The sequence below is a fragment of the Pteropus vampyrus genome, unplaced genomic scaffold, assembly GCF_000151845.1.
Source record: "Pteropus vampyrus isolate Shadow unplaced genomic scaffold, Pvam_2.0 Scaffold178, whole genome shotgun sequence".
Taxonomy (NCBI): domain Eukaryota; kingdom Metazoa; phylum Chordata; class Mammalia; order Chiroptera; family Pteropodidae; genus Pteropus; species Pteropus vampyrus.
This window is the reverse complement of record NW_011888959.1, coordinates 493462-515040: the sequence shown is the minus strand read 5'-3', so window position 1 is coordinate 515040 and position 21579 is coordinate 493462. Positions and strand designations below refer to the sequence as shown.

General features: G+C 45.6%; 1 protein-coding gene, 1 non-coding gene and 1 pseudogene across 8 annotated transcripts in view; all 3 read right to left on the bottom strand.

Annotated features, from left to right (window-relative positions):
* The window catches only part of MOK (MOK protein kinase), a 36959-nt gene extending 21785 nt beyond the window's left edge, over positions 1-15174 (bottom strand). For 4 of the 7 annotated variants that reach the window (XM_023537122.1, XM_023537124.1, XM_023537127.1 and 1 more), the window contains exons 1-2: positions 6484-6520; positions 3955-4069 (exon numbers count right to left, since the gene is read on the bottom strand). In XM_023537122.1, coding sequence (XP_023392890.1) covers positions 3955-4069; positions 6484-6505 — 137 coding nt within the window. In that variant the 5' untranslated portion in view covers positions 6506-6520. The other 3 variants (XM_011370939.2, XM_023537126.1, XM_023537130.1) reach the window with 3 other exon arrangements.
* LOC111746185 lies at positions 1909-2027 on the bottom strand (annotated as a pseudogene).
* A 3461-nt stretch (positions 15175-18635) lies between the features above and the next one.
* On the bottom strand, positions 18636-18754 carry LOC111746174. The gene has a single exon (XR_002782989.1). It is a non-coding gene; the product is annotated as a 5S ribosomal RNA (ribosomal RNA).
* Between the last annotated feature and the right edge of the window lie 2825 nt (positions 18755-21579).

The following is a 21579-nucleotide window of genomic DNA, read 5'->3' as shown; positions in this document are numbered from 1 at the left end:
CGGACGGACCATGTACCACCCACTCCACCACTTCCTTGTTTCCAGCTTTTCACCCCCATGAACGATGTTGTAATAACATCTCGGGATGCGGCAATTCTCCCCACAAAGACTTCTAGACCCAGATGATCTCACTGGTGAGTTATGTGAAACATTTAAGAATAAATACTCTTGCAAGTTTCACAGAAGAGACATGAATTGCCAGTAACGGACCCACACACGGGGCCCTAACACCTGCTGGCTGGGCGACACTGAGCAGGTTGGGGAATGGCTCTCTCTAAAGCACGGTCCCCTAAGCTGAAAGAGGGCACCTCTCGCCAGGGGCTGGCACGGCGGCAGCTGCTTAGCGAGCAATCGCTGGAATCAGACTTATTATCACTGCTACTCACTTCCATTTTCAAAATTGTCTTCGAACTCTGCTAACTCGCACTGTTACCGACCAGCTGATTTACTACCGTGTGCCAGCACTTTGCTAAGCGCGTCATCTGCCTCGTTTTACCCTCACCATGATCCTATGAGGTTCGCTCAACACCATGGTTCTCCCTATGGTACATATAAAGAAACGGAGGGAGTACGGAACCACGCGAGGTCACGTGACAGGCAGAGGAAGTGCTGTCACGCGGAGTCCGAGCTGGCCGCCCCGAGCTGCCGGGATGCCCGCCTGTGTGCTAACCTCACCGCTGCGGGACACGAACATCGAGACCAGGGATGTTTTTAAAAACAGACTCATTCCACTTCTTATAATAGTTCCATAGAGAATACAGAGCACAGTCACGGGAGCGAAAGGCTCTCATGAACTGTGTACTTCTGGTGCGACCAGGTGGGAGGACGTTCTGAAGAGAGACCGAGCGAGGACGCTAGAAAGCTATCGATCTCCATTTCTGGAAAAGTGGAAGGAGAGGGTGGAAGTCAAACTGGAGGGGGTGGGCGTCGGAGGCGCCAAGCACCCGCCGCGCCCGGCCACAGACCCAGCGTGACTTTGCAGCCCCCACTTCGAGTCCCTCACACTGCCCGCACTGTGCAGGGGGACCCCGAGCACTCGCCTGGACAACGATGAGTAGGGCAGGAAGGGCTTCTGAAAGGAACCTAAAAGCATTCTTCAAGTGAACAAGAGTCAATTGTTTAACAATGATGACAGGTGCTCCAAACTCTAAAGGCCAGAAACAATATTTCCACGGTTAAAAAACAGAAACAGAACCAAAGAACAGCATTAAACTTGTGGATCAAATCCCAGTGACACTGGAACATGCAACGAGTTGTTAGCGATCTCACTCCTAGAAGTGACACAAAGCAGTTATCTTCTAGAAGAAATCATAGAGTAATTTCCTCCTATAATTCATTAATATTAGCAGTATCTTTAGCAACAGAAGCAGCTTATGAGCAACGCATGTCATTCCCGATCTTCTCGGGTTGCTTTCGCTGGTTTTGACTGGCTTTTACTGTTTATTCTCGGGTCGTTTCGACCACGAGAAGGCTGGAAGGATGGCACAGAGGTCCCCTTCGCCCAGCTTCCCCTCGTGTCGACCTCGTGCGTAGCGCTGATCGGAGCGGAAAGCTGACAGCGGCACGAACACTCTGTTAACTAGATACTTTGACAGTCTCCCATTTTCCGCTAAGGTCTTTTTCCCTTCCAGGGTCAAGGACAGTACACCGCAGTCAGGTTGTCCCCTTGGCCACCTCCACGTGTGACAGGTACACGGTTGTCCTTTGTTTTCCATGACCTGGACAGCTCTGAGGAGTCCTGGGCAGATATTTTGGAGAACACCCCTCCGTGTGGGTCCGTCTGATGTGTTCTCAGGCTGCGGGTCTGTGGGGGGCGGACCGCGAGAGGACACGCCTTCCCACCCCGTCACATCAGCGAGCACTCTCTATGGCGTTTCTTTTCTTTCTTTCTTTCTTTCTTTTTTTAAATGCCTACAGCACCTGGTCTTCCTAGGTGGTCTCCCATCCAAGGACTAACCAGGCCCGACCCTGCTGAGCTTCCGAGACCGGACGGGATCGGGCCTGTTCAGGGTGGTGTGGCCGTAGAACTTCTCATCATTCGGTTAGGGCGGTACCTTCAGGTTTCTCGCTGTAAAGTTACTATCTTTCCCTTTTTGTTTTCTATTCTTTAGAAGCAAGTCACTAATCAACCCCCTTTACAGCGAAGGTGAAGAGCGTGGTCTGTGACCGTCAAACTCCCACGCGCACAGCAGTGAGGCCGCACTGCCAGCTGCTTTCCCGCCCTCCCCCGTTTGATCCTCAAGCCCCTCGTCAGGAGAACGCCGGGCTGGGGTGCACGAGGGCTGCACTTCCGCTGTGTCGGGGCGGGTCACCACTGGGAAACCACACCCCTTATGTAATGGACATTCTCCCGAGGGACTGAGGTTACACGGAGGTCCTTCTGCACGTCAACCGAGTGTCCCCGCCCTCTGACGCATCCTGATCTTCCTTGATGGAAACACTTCTGAAATGTGTTACAGACATCTCGACCTTCCTGAGGGCGCACCTGAGACCAGGTGGGGCCTCTCCTTGACATTGGCTCCACTGAGTGGCCGAGCCTGTGCATCATTCCGACACAGCAACGACCTCGCGATTGCTTGAAGTCTGTAGGCTCTGGATCCAGTCCACTTGTTATACTGGTCTCGTCACCAAAATAACAGATGGCAAGTCCTGTCGTCTGTGAGTACGTCCCCCCCCTGCCCCCCGCCGAACCTGACAGTGGGACCTGACAGGGACTCCTGCAAATGCCTCACAGCCTGCTGCTACCCATCCTTGCTCGGCCACTCCGAACTGATGGTGCATTCCTCCAAGGGGGCTGTTTGAGGAAGTCTGCTCTTCAGATACAGGAAAAGCAGTACACCCGGCATCACATTCTCCATTGCGAGGAGTTTCAAGGTAAAGATGGAGTGGGGGACAGATAAAGAAACAAAAGCAGACTAGACAGAACGGACAAAAGCAGAAGAGTTTGGGCGGTGGCAGCTAAAATGGCCACACGCCACGTGCAGGGAGGAACGAAGAATCTGGATTCAAATATGGCTCTGCCCATCTAGTGACCCAGAGTGACAATTATCAAATTACTTCACATCTCTAAGCACTTGTCCTCATGTGCAGAACAGGGATGATTATCACTATCCCGTGGGGATGGCACGTGGGTGACGTGACTGTCCTCCAGACTCTTTGGCACCATTAAGTGTCCTATACTCCCTGATCCGAGAAACAATTTTTCATACTAAGAGCTTGAAATCAAGGTTCATACCCCCAAATACTTCCAAAAGCCCTGCATCTATGTGGGGAGTCAGTAGGCTTTAAAAAATGTGCTTTAGATATTTAGAGGTTTCAATCCCTTTGATATTAAAAAAGAAACAGTGAGCTCCAAACCTCTTTATTGAAAAGCTTAACAGTTGCAGGGAAGCCAGCCTTGACTCGGTTATTCTGAGTGCGATGCTGACGTGATCAGGTTAAGCTGCAAACTCCAAGACTCTAAGAGGCTGCTCTGAGGGGGAAGCACAGCAGTCCTCCGGGGGCTAATCTAGAGACGCCCCCTCTCCACGACTGGCGACTGATCACTCCCAGGGAATAAATTTCTCCAACCCCACTTGGAAATTATTTTTCAATATGTTAACTGAGTCACAATTAATTAAACCACAAGGACCTCTAATACATTTAGACTAAAGTTTCATTTATAAAAGTCCCACGCACACACAACTTTCAGGAAGACAGACTGCTTAAAGTGAGGCATACTTTTACAATTTAAGTTTTTGTGATGATTAATCATTGATAATACAGTAAACTGAGACAAAAATAAAATCCAGAATGACTAATATCAAATTAGCCCATATTCCTCACTACCTAAAGAAAACTGATTGTATCCTGCAGATTATTACATGAATACATTCTTCCCACTAATAGTAAGTTGTCCTTATTGATTTAAACCTGTGTCTGCATTTAGTCTCAAATGTGTCTCTGACCACCTACCTTTCGAAGTGCTGTTTCATTTGTTTACATGCATAATAGTTTCCATCTCTCAGGCTCTGCATCTTCATCACTTCAGAAAATGTTCCCTCTCCTATTTTGCCAATTGCTTTGTAGCCTATAAATAAAAACAATTATAAGAAGAAAATTTTATTTTTGCATATATTTTGTACATATTTCCAGACAGCAAGATGCTTTGTCGGTAAGATGATCCAAGAGCACATATACACATATCGAGGCTCATTTCTCCTCTTGCTAAGGTTCAGTGTCCTCTTCATTTTGTGTTTTGGCGACAAGCACCCGCTCCTTCCAGTCTACGCTGCCTGCTCCATAGCTAGGAACCGGGACCCGGATCCTGGCCAGGATGAGAGGCTCAGTGACCCCACCGGACTTGAGAAGCAGAAGGCGGGAGGCCGGCTGGGACTGCGAGGCGCGGGCACCAGCCGCCTCGGGGCATTCTCCTGAAAGTCACCCTCCCTGGTCCCACAGAAGGCCCAGCCGACCCGAGGTCAGGGGCAGCTTCCCATAGTCTTACGTGTCCTGATCTCCCGAAAGCTAACAGCGGCCTTCCCCAGCTCTGCAGCCACCACCATCGCCCCAGCAGAGACAATGGTTTCATATCTAATTCGCTGTGATGAAGCCCTTCCCGCTTAAAACACCTGGAGTAGTTTGTTTTCCTGACTGAACTCTGACAGACACAGAAATAAGTATCTTGAAGTGGGGGGGCTGCTGGTAACAAAACCCTAAAACATATAGGCAGGTGACAGACAGCAGGCTGGACCGCAGGGGAGCGTGGTACCACAGAACAAAACAATGCCCGCATGAGCAGCCGCTGCCCTTCGCGGGCCACGTGTCTGCTGAGCCTGCTGGCCCGGGAGAGGGTCGGGGAGAGTCAGAGGGACAAGTGTTGTTTCAGGCCTCCAGGCAGACCCCGCGGGCAGAGCTCCAGAAGCGGAAGAGCAAGGCCAAAAAAAAGTAGGTGGCGTGGAGAACTATGTAAAGAACAGAACCTGGAGTGCGGAACTGACCAGACGCAACTAGATCAGAAACCTAGTAAGCAAACCTGGACCAAAAAGGCTCATCACGTTCAGGTCCCAACCTACATCCGCACAGAGCAGGCTCGTAACAGCGTTCGGCTCCGAAGGAGGGCCCCGCCTCACCACCTCTTAGGGCACATTTGTAATACCTCGTGTGAGCTCTGATGGGAACGAACGGCAGTAAAAAGGCACTATGTTTTTAGAAGTGATAATGTTTTCTAGAAACGATATGTAATTCCGTAAAAAAAAGTTAAAACAAAGAAAGCAAAAAGGAAACCCCTACGCGTGACCCTCCATATCCATCTCAGATGTCGTATTCTTCATTTCTAACGGGTTCTCTTTTCTTTTCCATCTCCGTTTTTATGTTTTCTAGCTCTTCGTTAACGGTCTCACTGAGTTCATCTACTCTTCCCCCAAGTTCACTGAACATCCTTATAACTGGTGTTTTGAAACTTGCATCTGGTAGCTTGCCTGTCTCCATTTTGTTCAGTTCTTTATCTGGAGCTTTGTTCCATTCTTTCATGTGAGACATGTTTGTCTCCCCACTTTGTTTTTTCTATGTGTTGGGTAGGGCTCCTAAGTCTCCCAGTCTTAGTAAAGCGTCCTGTGGGGCCCAGTGGCACAGTCTTCCTTGGTCACCTGAGAGAGGTGCTCATGGTGTGTCCCTTGTGTGGGCTATGTGTGCCCTCCTGTTGTAGTTGAGATTTGGTTGCTGTTTGCACTCCGATGGAGGGACTGAACTCCAGGCTGATTGGTTGTGAGGACTGGCCAGTGAGGGGCTGACCCTGCGGAGCAGGATTCACTTTAGGAGGGCTCTGGTGCCCAGTCTGCCTTTTGGATGTGTCCTCCTCAGATGTAGCCTTGGGTGGTGCTCGGGCTCTGTCACAGGTCAAAGCGGGCCACTGGGTGAGCCAGCCCAAGGGCCTCCTAGGAGAGGCCCAGCTGCAGGCCAAGTTCAGCCACAGCCTATGCACTTCTGGAGCCACAGGTAACATCACCAAGTAATCCACAGAGGCTGCCACCCATGCTGGGCTTATAGGCACCTTGAGAGGCCAACCCAGAAACTAAGGCTGGCTGCTGCTAGTGCTGGGCTTGGGGCTGCTCAGCAAGAGGTTCGAGCACATCAAAACCAGATCCTGCTTCTTTATGTTTTGTGAGGCTTTGAGAGATTTTAGGAAAGTCTGCAGCATGAGCCAAGACAGACCATTAGTATGGAGAAGCCACTGGAAGCAGCTTGGGTGGGCCCGCAAGTTGGGGGAGGCGGGGTCTCAGGGAATCGCCTAGATGGAACTATCTGTGTCAGGCTGATGGAGACCACATTACATCTAGTTGTCATGTCTCAGACGTTCCTCGTCTGGGTAACACTGACAGTTTGGAGGAGCACAGGTCAGACGGGATCTACTGGGATCTGGCTGTTTTCCGCACGATCAGACTCAGGTTATGGGTTCAGGGGAAGAAGGCTACAGCACTACCACACCATTTCATGACAGCATACCAAGGGCTCGTACTATCAGCATGACTTGTCACCGTGGATGCTGACCTTGATCACCAGGCTGAGGCCATGTCTGTCAGGTTGCTCCACTGCAAAGTGGCTCTCCTTCCCCTCTTTCCATACTGTGCCCTTTGGAAGAAGTCACACCACATGTCGCACGCTTCACGAGTAGGGGATACTGTCCCCTCCTGGAGGGCGGAGCACCTACGTAAGTTGGTTGGCACTCTTCAACAAGGGAAGCTGGTCTATTCTCCCATTTATTTATTCAATCGTTTATATTAGTACAGATGCATGGATATTTATCTTATATTTTGAGATAATCTAATACTACTTTATTTTGTTGCCCAAATTGCTTTCGCCACTGGGAGCACTTTCAATTGGCTCCTGTGTCACTTTGAAATGTCCCCATCAATAAGGGATTTGTTTGTTTTTAGTTCTTTCTCACTTCCTGGCACTACCAAATCTTGTATATTTCCTGTCTCAGCCCTGGGATCAGCCATTTCTCCAAAGAGCTCTTGTTCCTTTTATTGGAAAACAGTGTTACTAAATAAACACCAAGATCTGAGCTAGGTGTCAGGCACCATTGTTCATTTAATCATCTCAACATGCAATGGGTACCCCATTACCCCATCTTACAAACGAGGAACAAAGACACAGAGAGGTTAAGTAGCCTGCCCAAGATCACATCCATCCGCGGAAGGGCAGGGCTTAACATCAGGGCATCTCACTCCAGAAGCCACTTCCTGACCACACCACCCCTGCTACCTCCCACAAGCAGACCACACCAAGAGGACGCAGATGAAGTCACGCAAATGCACCTGTGAGAGCGCTGACCTCAGTGATGGATCTCTTCCAGAATCTCTGGCTCAGCCGACGAGGTCCGTGAAAAAGGCAGAACTCGGGGCCCACTGCCAGTGACACAGGGACTGGTTCTGTGGCAGGGGAACAGCGAGGCACAAACCCCAGCTGTGAGGGGCAGAACCCTCTCAGGTAACCACTGAGTCCTGCTTGGTCTCTCCTGATCCAGTCACTTTCAAAGCTCTGACACAGCTCATCCATCAGGCAATCGGGTCTCTCGACACTCCCTGACGATGCCTGCACTGAGCCGCAACCTCCTGCCTTTCACGACGTGGGACAGTCATTTAACAAAGCGGGAACAACTGTCTCTTAAAACTAAAGTTAAAGCACAGCCACTAAAACGGCTAAAACTAAAAAGACTGAAAATACCAAGTGTTGACGAAGATGTGGCATAAATGAATCTCACATATATGGATGATGGGAATGAAAAGTGGTACAGCCGCTTCTGAAAATAGTCTGGAGGTGTCTTATAAAGTTAAATATACACTTACCATACAATCCAGCAATTCCACTCTCAGGAACTATCCTAGATAAATGAAAACATATTTCCACACAGACTTGTACATGAATGTTCATGGTGGTATTATTCACAGTAGCCAAACAATGGAAACGGCCTAAATATTCCCTAACTGAACAAATAAATTGTGATACATACATGCAACAGAATACTACTCAGCAATAAAAAAGACAGAACCCTTGACACATGCCACCACATGCATGAACCTCGAAAACATCATGCTAAATGAAATAGGCCAGATTCAAAAGACCACATATAGTTACATACACATTACTACATTGCATTTATACGAAATTCTAGAAAAGAGAAAGCACATCAGTGATCCCTGGAGCCAGGAGTAGAGGAGGGGACTGCGAAGGGCCATAGGGGAGCTTTTTGGGTGATGTAGGGTTTCTACACCTTGGTTGTGGTGGCAGAAACACCACTGTCCACATTTGCAAAAAATCATTAAACTGTACAATTAAAATTGGTGAATTTTACTGTGTGCAAATAACCTCAATAACGCTGTTAAAATCTGGAGATTTCACATTTTAAAAATTCAAGTTAGATCCTTATTCCACGATGCACTTAAATGTTGGTAAATAGTGGTAAAAAGTTGAATGTAAAAATCTAACTAAAAGAAAACGCATTCATATATAGCCCATCAAATGGGAATGGCCTTTTAAAGTTGAAGGTCAATGAAGGAAGTCACAAAGGAAGATCCAGAAGCGAGCCTAGCGACACGCTTTAATGTGTTTACGTCGGAAACTTCACGAACAAACTACAATCTGAAAAAATATTTGCAACAAATATGACAACACCTAATATATTTATTTATAAAAGCTACTTACAAATAAATAACCAAAACACTAATATCTCTCAATGAAAAAAAAGGCCAAGAACAACATTAAGACAATTCACTTAAGAGATCAAAATGGTCAACACAAAAAACTACTAGTAACTCAAAGGAATACAAAGTTAGAAGAGCTGCTTAAAAAAAAAGAAAAAGTTCTATCAAAGCGGCAAAGGTCTGCAACGAGCGTGTGTACTGCACACAGGAACAAGGCTGCGGAGTGGCAGTGCCCGTGTGAGGTGGCGCGACCGACACAGCCACGAGCAGCAAGCCCCTGAGAACAGCCGCTCCCCGCAGGCGGGGACGCGCTTCCTGGAGAAGGCGGACGGCAGACTCTCGCTTTCTGCTTTACCGTTTCCGCATGGTGTGAATATGCTACAATAAACATGAATTACTTGTTTAAGTAGGAAAAAGGTATTAGATAAGAGTCCACGTCCTTTGGCTCAGCAATTACACTTCCAGGTTCTTAACCCAAAAATACCAACAGAGACACGAACAAAGTTTATAGACAAAGATGTTCATCACAGCGTCGCAACAGCAAGAATACGAAAAACTTAAATATTTAATATCAAGGAAATGATCTAATAATTATGGAATAGCCACAAGCTAAAATATTATGTAGTCATTAAAAATGATGCTGTCAAATAATATTTAATGATATAGAAAAATATTCGGCCATAATTTAATGTTAAGGTAAAACAGGATGGTAATGATCCTACAAATACATACACCTGCATAGAAAAAGAGTGGGTGCAAATGTGTAAAAATTTTTAAAGTATCTATCCTTAGATAAGACAAGGGTATCAAGGTCTGGGTGGTTCTTACTAAATGCTAGTCTTGCTAACTGTTAAAATGTAGCACAGAATTTTCCAGAAGTAGCTATAAACAGAATGAGCCTGACAAGAACCCAACTGGATAAGTGTGGCCAACTGCAAAGAAGAAATCGACATGTAATTAACCGGATACTCTATAGAAGCAATGGCGGCCTCCCTGCGGGGAGACAGAGCTTTGCATGTGAATCCCTGCCGCCTTTACTTGCTGCAGTAAACAGAGCTACCTAGCGAGAGCCATCTCTTGCTCTCAAATAGAACACCCCAAGCTGCAAACCCCTTCAGTTCCGTAACACCATACCTGGGTGGGACTGATGGTGATTTCATTTCCTCATTATAATTTTCTGTAGCTTTCAATGCTCACAATGAATGTATTACTATAAATGTGTGTGGTGTGGGCGTGGGCATTCTCAAGAAGTTTAAGAAATCGGTGAACCCGTTGGCTAACTGCCAACAGAAACGTGAGCTTAAAATGAACTATCTTAATACTATAATAGCAATTTGAAGGGGGACAGACAGCTCACCAGAAGGACGAAGGCCGGTTACTAAAAGTCGGGCTGTGGACTGAGGATTTCAGATTTGAGAAGAGAAGAAGGGGGAACTTTACACAACAAACTCCAGTCTGTGTTTCGGCACAGGTAAATTAAGTTAGGCAGACTTCCTTGGACAAAAGTCAACTGTACACTTTCGGCACAGGTAAATTAAGTTAGGCAGACTTCCTTGGACAAAAGTCAACTGTACACTTTAATATATAACTATAAATTCTGAGTGTGGGCCAACATTCCAGGCTGCCTCCAGACCGTCACGGCCAGCCAGCAATAAGTGCAACCTGTGGCCCTGGAGATGGCTGTGGTGGATACAGGTTCACCGTGTCCCCCAGGGCTCTTTCAGTGGACAGAAGGTCTGGGTATAAAACAAGGATGAAGGGCAGGAGAGCGAAAAAGAGAAGCACTCCCATGGAGGATCACCTAGGAAAAGTATCTTTCTATTCTCTCCAACAAGACCCGGCATATTTTCACAGGCCTTTAAAGACCCGGCCCCACACTGACAGGAATAAAAACAGTAGTCGCCAAAAAAACACAAACAAACTACCCACCCAGACTCAAGACAAAGAGGACTTAACTACAGCTGTATGAAAAGGGTGGGAAAAAGAACATAAATGGGACCATTCATATTAAGATTCCATTCACTTTTATTAAATGAAGGCTAGTTTAAGTGGAATTTAATCCTTACTTAACCGTGAAAGTGGAGGTCAAATTCACTTTTTGAGAAACTTGTCAAGCTCAAGTGCAAACATCTGTATTCAAGCACTGCTTCTAAAGATCTTAATCAAGGCAGGTGACAGGCCTTGGCGCTGTGGAGCTGCGGGGCTGCATAGCCCGCTGAGGGATGATAAGAATCGGGGGGAGGTTAATTACTATGTACAGAGAACAAGTCTCAACCAAACTTGTAAGGAAGAGGATTCAGCTTCTAATTTCCACTCTTCAGGAGATTAATTCAAAGCAAATTACTGAAACAAGGTCAAGAACCTCAATGAAGAGGTCTATACCTGATTAATTTACATGGTGTACTGAGGAAAATTATGACCTGAACTACCAAACATCATGAAAACATGAAAGGACATCAAATTATTTGTAAACTCTTAAATTTTTTAAATTTAAATCGCACCCTTTAACCCAGTAAGGAATGGAATGCCACATGAAGAATTACTCAAAAATCTTTGTTCAAACATCTTCATCGAAGCTTCACCCTAGCAAATTGCAGTACAATATACTTAATATAACCCCATTTAGTTTGGGGTATCTGTTTAAGGGATAAATGTATGTACGTATGTATGTATATGTACAGAAAATATGCACAGAAAATTTACAGAAGTACACTTAATGTTAACCAGGACCAACTTTGCCAGGTGAGGGAAGGTCCTGAGACTTACTCAAAACATTCCACTGTTTGAATTTCTCAAAGCCAACATATTTTTGTTTTAATTTAGAGAAAACATGTTAGTTGATGCGCCTGTTTATAAAAACAGAAGGTGGTATGCCCACCAGGAAGAAGAGAATGGAACGAGATTATTTGAGGTACCTCGCAACTTTGATTCTATAAAAAGACAGTGATAACGGACAAAGCTTAAACCTCACTGCAATTACAACAGATGGTTTTTTAAATTATCTGTGAGATAATAGACTATGACTACAGACTATGACTGTCTTCAGAACATGTAGGGTTTTTTCTCTTTTTATAGGTATGTTTTGAATAATCCATTAAAAAGTTCAGATAGGAAAAAAATTCATACTCCCACTACATCAGACAATGGTAAAAATTTTTCAAAGTAAGGATCTGACCGATGTTTGTCATTCTTCCGCCTTTTATACCCCTGCCTTCCATCTTCTGGAATAACAAGTAATTCATTCTCCATGTACCATGTACTAGCCACTACACTATGAGCTTTGCGAAGGTTATCTCATTTACTCCTTTAAACAATCATATAAAATAGGTATTATTCCTCCTGTTTAAAATGAGTGTGGCAGATTTTATTTTCCAAAGACGGCGGCCTCTAGAGATCCCACCCCCAGGCTCGTCTGACCTTGGGTCTTTGCTACTCCTCCATCAAGAGGTGGGATCCATGTTCTCTCTCCCCAGATCTGGGAGATGCGGCCGTGGCACTCTGCCATTTCTGAGGCAAGGTCAGACCGGTATTGCTGCTTCCTTCTCGACCTCTTGGGATGCTCGCCCTCAGAACCCAACTGCCACACTGCGAGAAATCCCAGTGCTCCGGCTGGCAACCCAGGCGGAGGTCCCAGCGGACAACCAGCACCAGCCACCAGACACACGAGTGAGTGCACTTATGAGGTGTCTCTACCTCCAACTGCAATCTGACTGCGACTGCGTAAGAGACTGAGTGAGACCTGCCTACGCGTGTCCAGGCAACCCATGGAAACATGAGAATAATGACTGTTTTTATTTTAAGCCACCAAGTTGGGGGGACTTGTTACATTGCAGTAAATAACGGAAAGAGTGAAGAAAACAAGCATAAGAAAAGAAAGGTCAGTCCCCTGCCAGAGGCTGCCACGCCTGCCTGGCTCCAAAGCCCACGGTCTTAACAACTTCACTGTGTTACTCCTTACAACGGTGCGAAACGAAAGGAGGCGGCCGGCATAACGCACGGAATGCTCCCTATGTCCCTAGACACTTGGGCATTGCCTAGAAAACAAATGAGACATCTAGAAAACCCTAAAATACAGACCAACATAATCCAGTATTCTCAGCCCCAATCACTGACCTCAAGCGACGAGTCCAATTTCACCATTCTTCATTCTCCCTGTTCATTCTACTTCTGTGACTCTGTCTCTGTGACTTCCTGTTCTGGGATAGTCTCTCCACGGCCAACTATTTGTTAAATATTTAATTAATGATCAGGACTCACACCTGGGGGACAATAGGTTACATCAGTTCTCATTCTGGATTTTAAGGTAGAAGAGAGACTAGAGATGTACCACTAGACCAAGTAATTGAAAAACTACCAAAACGGCCATCTGAAAGAACATATCAAATCATACCTACCACGTAAAAAACCCGGAAGTTTAAAAGATATAATAAAATGCAAGTGTTTATATATGTGTCTCTCTATATATTTATAAAATGCTAACATTAGTGTTTAAAAAAGGGAGGAGACACACACATATATAAATGTATAGATACATGTTCATACATACATACATATATACACACATAGGAAATTGGTCAAAATGGTTGACTCTAGCAGAGGGGCATGAAGGGTCTATGAGGCAAAAGTGAATAAACAGAATGATCGAGCGATCAAACCTAACTTCACCAAAACTAAGACACACCAACATCCCATTCCAGATGGGACACACTGACAATGACACAGTATCACCTTTGACGTATCACTGACAAAAATATTTACACCAAAACTAATCATGAAGAAACAATCAGACAAATCCAAACTGGGGGGCATTCTACAAAACATGTGGCCTGGATTCTAGAAAATCGTCATGAAAAATACAAAGTCAGGTCCCTGCCAAATTAAAGAAGACCCAAGAAATATGACAACAAAATGCAATTTGTAATTTTTGACTGGATCCTGGAAAAAAATTAAAAACACCTGTAACCAATGTCATTGGGATAGCTGAGAAAATCTGAAATACAGACTGTGAACTCGTTAACAGCATTGTATCAACACATTATTTTTACTGTGGTAGTGTATAAAAATGTCCTTGTTCTTAGCAGATTCTTGCTGAATTATTAGTGGTGAAATGTCATGATTTCTACAACCAACTCTCAAAAGGTTCAGTGAAAATAAATACATAACTTAGAGAGAGAGAAAATGCCAGAGCACAAGTGAGCGAGCAGGCAGCAGAAAGTGAAATGGGGCATCTGATGAAGGGTTTATAAATATCCAAGGAATTCTTCCTGCAACATTTCTGTAGATTCGAAAATGTTCAAAGTAAATAGTTGGGAAGCGAAAAAGGAATATAGTAAAAAATATGCGTACGTAAGTTCGCACTATAAGCAAAAGCGTAAAGCTTTTTGTAGACCTTGTATTCCAATCACAGCTTTGGGTGCATTAATGAAAAAGACAAACATGTAAACAATATCCAAAAAGAGAAAATAAGAACACCTTGTAAAGGGTGAATGAGATGCATTATTTTAAAGATCTTTGTCACACGATTTATGTGCTATACAATTATCAATTGACAATTAGTAACATTACAATTACACCTAAAATAATTTAATCTTTCCGCAGCAAAGGAAGTCGGAATTTTTTTTGGCACCTCTGGCTTACCATCATAAATGTCAATTATATCTCGACAGTAACGTTAAAAAAAAAAAAAAAAAGTCCACATTTTCAACCAGGTAATGCTGTACCCGTTACAACGGGCACGTCTTTTAGCCGTTCTATTTTCTGGGCTGACCACCTCACTTCTCAACTTCCAGTAACACTCTTCATTTCACTAAATGGTTGTTGCAAAATGCCTATAAAATAGTTCCGATAAAAACACGACTGCCCAGCTCTCCTCTCAATTGGTCCCCTCGACCGATGTCCTTACGAGGCAGGGCGGCCACGCCGCAAGCGCTCGCATTACTTCCGAATGTTCGAGAAGGCGCTCGGGTCCAAGCCAGCGTTAGGAAAGTATGACATTCGCACTCAGCTCCCCAGACGCTCCCGCAGGCGCGCAGCGAAGCCCGCCTCGGCGCGCCGCGGGTCGACGCCGTCAGACCCGCCCCGAACCCCTCGAGCTGCCCGGGGGCACCGGCTTCTGACGGCCCTGGGAGGTTCGGGGTCCCGAGCGCCCGCGGCAGGGCGACGAGGCCGGGCCCTCCGGCCCCTCCGGCCGCCCCCGGGCCCGGCCCTCCAGCTCCCGCCGTCGCCCTCGCGTCGCCGCCCCTCCCCGGCCCCGCTCACTCTTCATCCTGGATGCGGAAGCCGGTACTGGACGGAGAGGAAAGGGGCAGAAAGGGGAGCCCTTGGCTTCCACGCCTCCGAGGCAGGGTCCGGAACTAGGACCTCGGCGGCGGTCCCTCGTCCGAGAGCGTTAGGACCCGGCCGCCATGTTGTATCGCTGTCACCCTAGCAACCGTCAAGCCCTGAAGGCCCAGAAGCCGCTTCCCGCGCGTGCGCAAAACGGACGGCCTGCGACCGCCGGCCTCACCTGTACGCGTGCGCAGTGGGGTCCGCCTCCGCGGTCTCGTTGCTAAGCAACGTCCCTCGCCACTCTCAAAGTGCCCCGCCTCTGAGTGTAGGCGACGTTTGCCAGGATCGTGGTATTCCCAGCCCTCCTGAGAATTTACCTATTTGGGGCCTAATGCCTGGGCGGATGACAGCCTTGAACTTTAACTGGGCTGGCACGCACTGAATAATTGTCAACTGATACCTGTTCTTTGAAGTCTCATCCTACAATTGAGCATCTACTAACTAGTAGTCTGGTACATAACAGCCCATTTGTAAGTTCTTCTTTTTTTAATTCAATGAACATTTACTGAACGCCAGGCACCGTTGCAGGCACTGGGGACATGTAGCAGAGCGGTGTGAACAAGATCCCTCACTTCTTGAAACTTGGATTCTACTGTCAAGTTGAAGAAATTAATAGATGAATGAACTATGTGCAGATAAGATGACGGAGCAGACAGTGGCTTAGCCCTCGAGGAAGTAAAAATGCGATAAAAATAACTACCTCTTTATCCGCACAGCATTTTATGAAGTTCATTGTCATTTATTTGTTTATTTCATCCTCACAACTACGCCTTAAGATCAGGTATTCCTGTTTTTTCCTATTAATTTTTGAAATTAAGTAAAATGTGTCTATTGTAAAAAAAATCAAAGCGCAGAAGTATATAAAGTAAAATTCGAAAGAATTCTTTCAAAGCACTTCTCATGCCGCATCCTCCCCAGAGTTGACCACCAGCAACAGTTGGGTGGCATCTTTTCAGAATTTCTGTGTATAAATTTGGACAGATTTTTTCCATAATCGAAATTCACATTCTTCTATAATTTGCTTTATTCACTGAATGAATCATATTCACTGAATCATAGTCATCTTTAATATGAGCACATATAGAGCTACCCTATGCTTTTTAACTGCTGCCTAATATTTCATAGTATGGATATACTCTTGACTTTAAACCACATCCCTATTACTGTTTCTCATTTTTGCTATTACAAACAATACTTAAGGAAATATCTGTGTGCATATCTCTGAACACACACGTGACTGTTTCTGTAGGAACTGACAGGTTGAAAGGCATCTACAAAGGTAAATGTGGATTGATTAAATCACTCTCCAAAAACACTATCGATACTTACAGAGCTCTGCATATGAATCCTCTTCTCCTCACACTGCTTGGACACTCGATATTAGCTACTAAGATTAAGAAGCCATTCAAGAAAAAGATTGAAACAGGAAATTTTTCAGTTTCAATTTCTATTTTCAATTTCCCAGCCTTCTCTCTTGTCCTCACTCTGGGACACGATTTATCTCTCCTCCCCTGGATGGAAGCTACCCCGCTCCTAAGCCCAGCACAGGCCTCTCCCCTAACACTTCCCAAGCTAGCCTCACCATCTTTCACCCAGACCTACTTTCCTGGGATCCCATCTCAGCCAAGGGCAAAATCATCTGCCCAGGTGCACCCCACCTGACACTTCCCTTCTCCCCATTTCCCCTGCAGACCCCTCGGTTTTCTTCGTGCCCCTCCTCCTTTTTCTGCCCACCTCACCTCTTGCTGATCCCAGCCTCTTCCTTCCAGCCCCACTGAGACCAAGTCTCCACAAGTGCCTGTCGCAAGATAAATCCAGATTTGTCACCCCGTAAATCCGGATTTCTCCCTCTACCTGAAATCTTCAGCCCCTCACCTTTCGCCCACCCCATCTTCCCTCCTTTCTCTCCTCTCACACTTTTCAGCCCAAAATGGTTTGAGTTTAGAAGGTTATCTTTCCTTAATCAAACAACGTGTTATACAGTGTTATCTTTTTTAAATAGGTAATACATTTACATGATTCAAGATACAAAAACAATAAAAACAATACAACAGAAATCTCCGCTCCTACCCCTCTGCCCCAGTTCCTCTCCCCATAGAATAGTCAACCTATAAGAGATCTTTTATTCATTTTTCCTTTTTCTTACACAAATGGTGGCATAGTATAAACTGTTCTGCACTTTGCATTTTTTACTCAACACTTTAACTTGGAGAGCATCTTTGTTTTATTTGATGGCGGCTCTATTTTGTGCTTGTACCATCCTTATTAACTGGGACTCTGCTGATGGGCATCTAGGCCGTTTCTGATGGTCCGTCCGATCGTTCAAGCATTTAGTACATTCACAAAGTTATGCAACCATGACCTCTACCTAGTTCCAAAATATGTTCATCACCCCAGTGGAAAACCCATACCCATTAAGCAGTCTCAAAAATTTGATGCTAAGTGACAGAAGCCAGACACTAAAGGCCACATGTTGTACGATTCCATTTATAGGAAACGTCCAGCATAGGCAAAATCCGTGGAGACAGAAAGTCGATGAGCGATTGCCAGAGGCTGGGAAGTGGAGGGTGACCCCTAATACGTACGGGGCTCCTTTTTGTGATGCTGTCAATGTTCCGAAATTAGCGGCGATGGTTGCACAACTGCGTAAGTCTATGAAAAACCGCAGAAATGAATATTAAATGATTAGAATAGTATTTTATGTGAATTGTATCTCAAAATAAATTGAAAAACCAACCGAAGGTGCTTGCTGCCGGTATTATCATGGTCGATGTGCCGTCTTCGTTGGCTCTGCAAGGCACATCTAACGTCTGCGGACCACAGGGATTCGAGTTTATCCTTCTTATCTCCTTGTGGTCTTTCCCCTCATTTTGACACTTGTCTAGATGTTGCATTTATCTTTCTCTCACTGTCTCCTCATGTTTCTTTCTTCTACCCGGGTAGGTTCTAAGCATCTTGGGCCGCCCACCTGTTTTATCTCCACGCAGGCAGCTCGTGTTACTGGATATTCATCAGGCGCCTGTTAAACAGGTAAATGCATTTAACAGGTGAGTCCCAGCCTAATTGTTTCTGATCACCAGGTGCTGGTGGATTTTCTGCTTCTTCACCGCTGATAGGATTTCTCGGTGGTGAAATCATAAAGGAGACCCTAGGTCCTGGGGAGTTAGGACAAGGCGCCTCCTGTGTGTGGACACGGACTTACTGTACTTGCCCTGGTGAGCAGGGCCTGCTGCATTGCAGCCCTCACCTGCCCATCCAGCCCAGATCCCTGGTGCACAGCCTGCATGTCACATCTCTAGGCACCGGGAGAGGCATAGGGGAAGGGCCTACAGCATGAAAAACCAAAGGACACAGACAGGGGACCGTGGCAGGAAGACAAGAAGGGAATGAAAAGATTTTGCCTAGAGCGCTGGTTCTCAAACTTTAGCACGTGCTAAAACCATCTGCCTGCAGGTGACTCTGGTTTCTTAAATCCAGATTCCAGGCCCCAGAGATTCTGAGTCCAGATTGGGGCTTGAGAATTGGCATCTTAAACAGGATCCCAGGGGATGCTGCTGCTGCTGCACCAGTGACTTTGTTTTGAGAATCCCAGGCCTAGAACATTCTTTTATTTTTTTCTTTTTATGCCTACAGCACCTGGTCTTCCTAGGTGGTCTCCCATCCAAGGACTAACCAGGCCCGACCCTGCTTAGCTTCCGAGATCAGATGGGATCGGGCGTGTTCAGGGTGACATGGCCGTAGACTAGATAATTCTTTATTCTTTCTTTAATTCTAAGTAGACTAGGAAATGCTACTTCACAAAGAAAAAGCGATTGCTGGGGGACATCTCTCCCTATAAAAACACTCTCAAACACCACGCAGGGGTGTTGGCCTTCTCAGGTTTCAGCTGTATGGCCTGGTCACCTGCTTCCCTGGATCACTCATGCCGGAAATGACAAGAAGAATCAACAGATGAGAAACAGCAATTTTGCCCCGAGCCCCTTGCCTGCACAGCACACAGTGCCAGCCGCCAGATGTGAGTATTCCACGCTCAAGAGATGGAGCCATCCTGCATCGTAGGGTTCAGCTTTTAAACTCGGCATGAACACTGCCTAATTATAGCCACTTGAGCTTTTTGACTCATTCGAAATGAGTTTCTCAGGCAGTTCACCCTGTAGCCTAACATTAGCTGTTCCCTGTTTTCCAATGTCAAGAGATTCAGCCATTAGGTGATGTTTAGCAGGGAATCTGTTTGCTCCTGCTGAGCATCTTAATTAATGTTCTAACCAGGAAACTGGCAGAAATTGGAAAGAAAAATTAGGAATGGCAGAAATTTCATATGTGTTAACTTTGGTGAGGTGAATAAAATGCAAATCTACTTAAAGATATTAGAAATCAAGTCTACGCCCGTGCCAACCTGAACACGCCCGATCTCCTCTGATCTCTGAAGCTAAGCATGGTCGGGCCTGGTTAGTCCTTGGATGGGAGACCACCTAGGAAGACCAAGTGCTGCAGGCGTTAAAAAAATAAATAAATAAATAAATAAATAAAAGTCTATTTTTAAAAAGCAAGATACAAAACAATACATATAGTATAATTTTAAAAAATAAAAAAGATATTAGAAATCAGATTCATTTTAGAAAATAATAACCATTTCTCAGAGGAAAACTAAGCTCGAACAGTAATATGAAATAAGGAAGAGCAAGAAAAACATTGGCCATTCAAGTTAGCATGAAGATCAGTAAGTAACTACACACTACAATGAGATTCCGTCTAGTGTGGATGCGAAAATAGGTGAACTTGAGACTAGAGAGAAGTCGATGCAGTTCTCTCAGAGAAAGATTTTTTTTTTAGTTTTATTGGATTATTGTTTTTTTTTTTTTTTAAGTGTAAGAAAAGGTTTTCTAAAAGAAGACTAGAAAATATTAAAATTCAACTCTTAAAGCGATAGGAGAGAGGGACTGATTTGCATCCAGGACAAATTTAACCCTTGATAAAAAGGAATTAAACAGCAGATTGACAGGTTGTGGAAGCCTTGTGGCCTGTCGCTGGGGACCCAGAGAAGTGAAGCGCTGTGCCAAGGTCGCCCACTCACTGGTGGCCACCCTAGGCTCAGACCTGTGTCCGCGGCTTCCAGCTCTCTGTGTTTCTATGGCTCTCTCTTAACGTCTAAAAGCGATCTTTGTAAGAGCTTTGCAAGTAATGTCCATGCCTGAAGGAAGAACATTTGTTAAAGTCTCTGGAACCACCTGATTTGTTGTAGCAAATTAGAAGCCACGTCTGAAAAGTCCTTCTGTTTATCTAGTTTTCTTTCGTATTGTCTAACAGCTTCAACATAGTACATATTGTACAACAAAGCATTTCATTTCTGTTTTTCTCCCTCTTTCTTTCCAAAATCAACTAGCAAGAATTCAGCTCCTACATCAAGTTTTGCTCTATCTTTGTGTGTGTCAAGGCCCCTGAGTAAAAATTTAAAAATGTAAAAAGAAGGATGGAAGAAAGTTCAAGAGAACTGTCCAGGAAGAGACGAAATACAGAGGCCCAAACCATAGAAGGGAGAAGGAAATTAGAGGACCAGCCCGGAAGGCTGACCTCTGAAGAATGGTGTTCCAGAAAAAGAAAGAGAATGTGGAGTGAGAGACATGATCCAATCTCCTTCAGACCCATTCTTCACCAGAAATGTCGCCAGAACAGAAGGGCATGCTTCTATAGAGAAGAGGCCTACAGAATGCCCCGCACAATAAATTTAACATTCTTTCAACCAATAATTACCAAACACCTACTATGTGCCGGCTACTGTTCTAGGAACTCGGGATCCCTGTGAACATGGAGGCAGAGACCAGGGTGAGGCTGCTACCAGCCAAGGAACACCAGAGATGCCAGCAGCCCCTAGAAGCTGAGGACACCGTCTCCCTTAGAACCTTCCGAAGGAACCATCCCGGCTTATGACACTTCAGCCTGCATACGCAGCCCTAGAAAACTCATACAGTAGGTCTTTATTTTCACTTAAAGGTTCCAATGTATAAATAGAATGACAAATTTTATAAGTTGAGTTTAAAGTAAATGGACTGTTTAAAATCTAGGGTAGCTAGCTGCCTGGACAAAAGTCCCCCTCTCAGACATTTAAAAACCCGAATAATCATACTCTGTGCCGTGTAATTTTGACCGTGTATGTTTACGTTTTCCTAGCTCAAATAATGGAAATTAGCGTTTGTCTATCTTGGAAGAGCTGTCAGGTGGATTGAGAACTGGCGGTCGAAGGCCAGAGACCCAGCGCGGGCCTGGGGAAACCTGGGCACCGGGGTGCGGAGTGCACACGTAGGTCTTGGGTGCCCCCTACCGTCTACTCTCAGCCACTGCGTCCTCGGTCTCCGTGTAGCCTTGGCCCGGCGCGCCGCGCTCGCGGGAAACGTGGCTGGAACTCCGGCTGACTTGTGTCAGGGCTAGACCTCTAAGGGCCGGTCCATCAACTTAGCTTCATTCGACAAACCTTGATGGCCACCTAGGCCACTGTCCTAGATGCTGGCGATGCAAAATAGAGATTACCGCCCCCCTGCGGTTCATGAAATAAGCGAGCGATGGAGGAAAT